Here is a 2,592-nt window from a genome sequence, read left to right as displayed (position 1 = left end):
TGTACAGAGCTACCCCTCTGACTTTTCTCCCTACTCTGTCCCTTCTGTGCAGGGTGTAGCCCTCTACAGCTATGCTCCACTCATGTGAGGAGTCCCACCAGGTCTCCGTGATTCCTACCAGGTCATATTGCCCACTAGAGAGCAATAGGGCTAGCTCCTCCTGCTTATTCCCCATGGTCCTGGCATTGGTATACAGGCAGCTGAAGCCCTCAACTGACACCCTCGTTTTCCTGAGACGCTGTGGGAGAACTGTTTGGTTAGCATTTTCAAACAAAATTTATATACCTTGTAGGATATTTTGAAGATTTGTTCATTAAGTTCTTTGAGAGAGTAGAATCAAAGGTGCTGCGAAGCATAAATTATTATTTAATAGATATTCTGGGTCAGATTTCCAGTGGGCTTCTAAAAAGGCATTTATGTTTGTAGGTGTATCCACATTACATGTATAAAATTCCAGTTTGTACAATGCAAGTACTATCACATACAGACTCAATTTAACATGAAATATTTGCTTATGCAGTTGCTCATTTTACATGTAAAAAATCAAGGTATCCACAAATTCTGTGTGCGCAAATTTGGCATTTTGTTGAAAAATTGGCTTTTGGACCTTAAATCCTTCAGAGAGTCTGAAAATCAATGTACGAACTTAAATAACTTTTAAAAAAACTCATAAGTTATGAAATTTTACTAACTGTTGATATTGCCTCTTATTTTAGGTCAATTTTTCCACCCAATTGACTTTAATATAGTTGAAATCCATCCTGGGTCTGATCCCAAGAAACCGGATGCCACAATGATTGTCAAAAACAATGAACTGACAGTAACAAGGTAAATAATAATTAAGTCTTCATCAAACATTATTTTGCTAATGTGTAGGTTGTGTTCTGCTATGAACAATAATGTTTTCTCTTTCAGGGGGTGGCAGAAAGATTACAGAAAAGATACCAGGCATGGCCTTGATATCCCTTGCTGGTTTGTTCATAACAGTGGTGCAGGGCTGATTGATGGAGTTCACACAGACTATATTGTTTCCAGTATATTTTGACACCATTATAAATTAATCTTCAGATCTGTGTTAAGAGAATATTTTTCTGCATGAGTTATGCTTCCTAATAATCATCAACTGCTAAAAATCCTAAGCTTACTGTATTAATGTTGTGTTTGAAAATATCCTCATTTTGAGCTCATGAATCAGGTTACTGAGTGCAGCTGGTCCACACTGTCTTCATTCAACCAATATCTAAGATCTGTGTGCTAAAATATAATATTTGATCAAATACAACAAATATGATATGTTGTGTTAAATTCATTTGTGAGGTTTAAAACTCTGATTTATTCTATGTAGAATAAACTTTATATTCAAGGTGAAATGAGTAATTGATTCTTATAAATGGTTTTGAAAAAAAGCTTGAAAACTTACTGCTTCAATTTTTCTTTCCAGCTGTCATCAGTGATTAAACTTTAGTGAATTTATGTTTTAAACTTTTAAGATTTCAGGTAAATGTTGAACCATGTTATCTGCAGAACAACAAAGCATCTGACTTTTGAGATTTGATAGACCCAGACCTTTTTTGCAAGAGAATTAAAGAAGATATAGCATGTTAAAACTGTTTATCCCTTGATTAGATTGTATTGAGCACTGATATAGCACCAGACCTCTGGATGGGTCACTTATAGCAGAATTTGAATCCGGGACTCTCAATTTTAAAGCAGGCCCTAATTCCTTGACTAAAAGGTTTTGCTCAGTTAGCCAAGTGTTTGGCAAGTTCATTGTTCACTGTATGTGGCCAGTTACCCAAAGGGGGAAAAGATCACACTGAGGTTGTGGACTTATACATGTAGCACTACAAGCACCCTTATAGCACTATAAAAATGAGTGTCCAAACATTCAAGCTATCTGTAGTGTCACAAAAGTGGCAGATCTGCCACAAAAAAAAATGTTCCTCTTTCCAAGAGGAATTTCTTTGTAGCATTATACTGCAGCAGTGATGGGACATCCACACAGATGTTGCAGTGGTGGGTGGGGACATGCAGTGGTGCATGTTACAATGGTGGGGCGTTCCAGGCATGTACTGCACTGGGGGAGGGTGTGGATGCATACTGCAGTGGTAAGGGTATCCATATGGCATGCAGCCTGGGGTGTTCACTATGGGGTGTGGAGCTCCCAGCTGCTTAGAAGTCTTGAATTAGAGTCTTGGACAGGCTTGTGCAACCCACACTGAAGTCTGGGCTGCTTGTAGCTGAGCTAGCTAGCTTAAAGCTAGGCAAAAGGCAGGGCAGCGTGGCACCTTATAGACTTGTTCAGATAGGCTTGAACTTTTGTAGGCTACAGCTTACTTCATCACATGCTATGAATGGACTTGCAGAGGGCATGGGGACTGATAAAAAGGGATCAGGTAATTTAAATAGAAAGTATAGAGAAATAGGGAGGAAAGGAGGAGGTACTACTGAGAACCTGCCTTGTGCAGGGGTGCTGGACCCAATGATCTTGCAAGGTCCCTTTCAGGCCCTAACAATCTATGACTCTATGGGTGCATCCAGATGAGTGCGTGAGGGTGTTGAGGGAGCTAGCTGGGGTTATTGCAGGGCCCC

General features: G+C 39.6%; 1 protein-coding gene across 3 annotated transcripts in view; it reads left to right on the top strand.

The window, feature by feature from the left end:
• The window catches only part of LOC109289221 (inter-alpha-trypsin inhibitor heavy chain H3-like), a 153,358-nt gene extending 151,988 nt beyond the window's left edge, over positions 1-1,370 (top strand). For all 3 annotated transcript variants that reach the window (XM_019505212.1, XM_019505211.1, XM_019505210.1), the window contains 2 exons: positions 717-828; positions 916-1,370. In XM_019505212.1, coding sequence (XP_019360757.1) covers positions 717-828; positions 916-1,045 — 242 coding nt within the window. In that variant the 3' untranslated portion in view covers positions 1,046-1,370. The remainder of the gene's footprint in view (positions 1-716; positions 829-915) is intronic.
• Positions 1,371-2,592: the final 1,222 nt, after the last annotated feature.

Source organism: Gavialis gangeticus, unplaced genomic scaffold (assembly GCF_001723915.1).
Source record: "Gavialis gangeticus isolate Ggan-Ray unplaced genomic scaffold, GavGan_comp1, whole genome shotgun sequence".
In the NCBI taxonomy this organism is placed as follows: Eukaryota; Metazoa; Chordata; order Crocodylia; family Gavialidae; genus Gavialis; species Gavialis gangeticus.
This window is presented reverse-complemented; position numbering and strand designations above follow the sequence as displayed.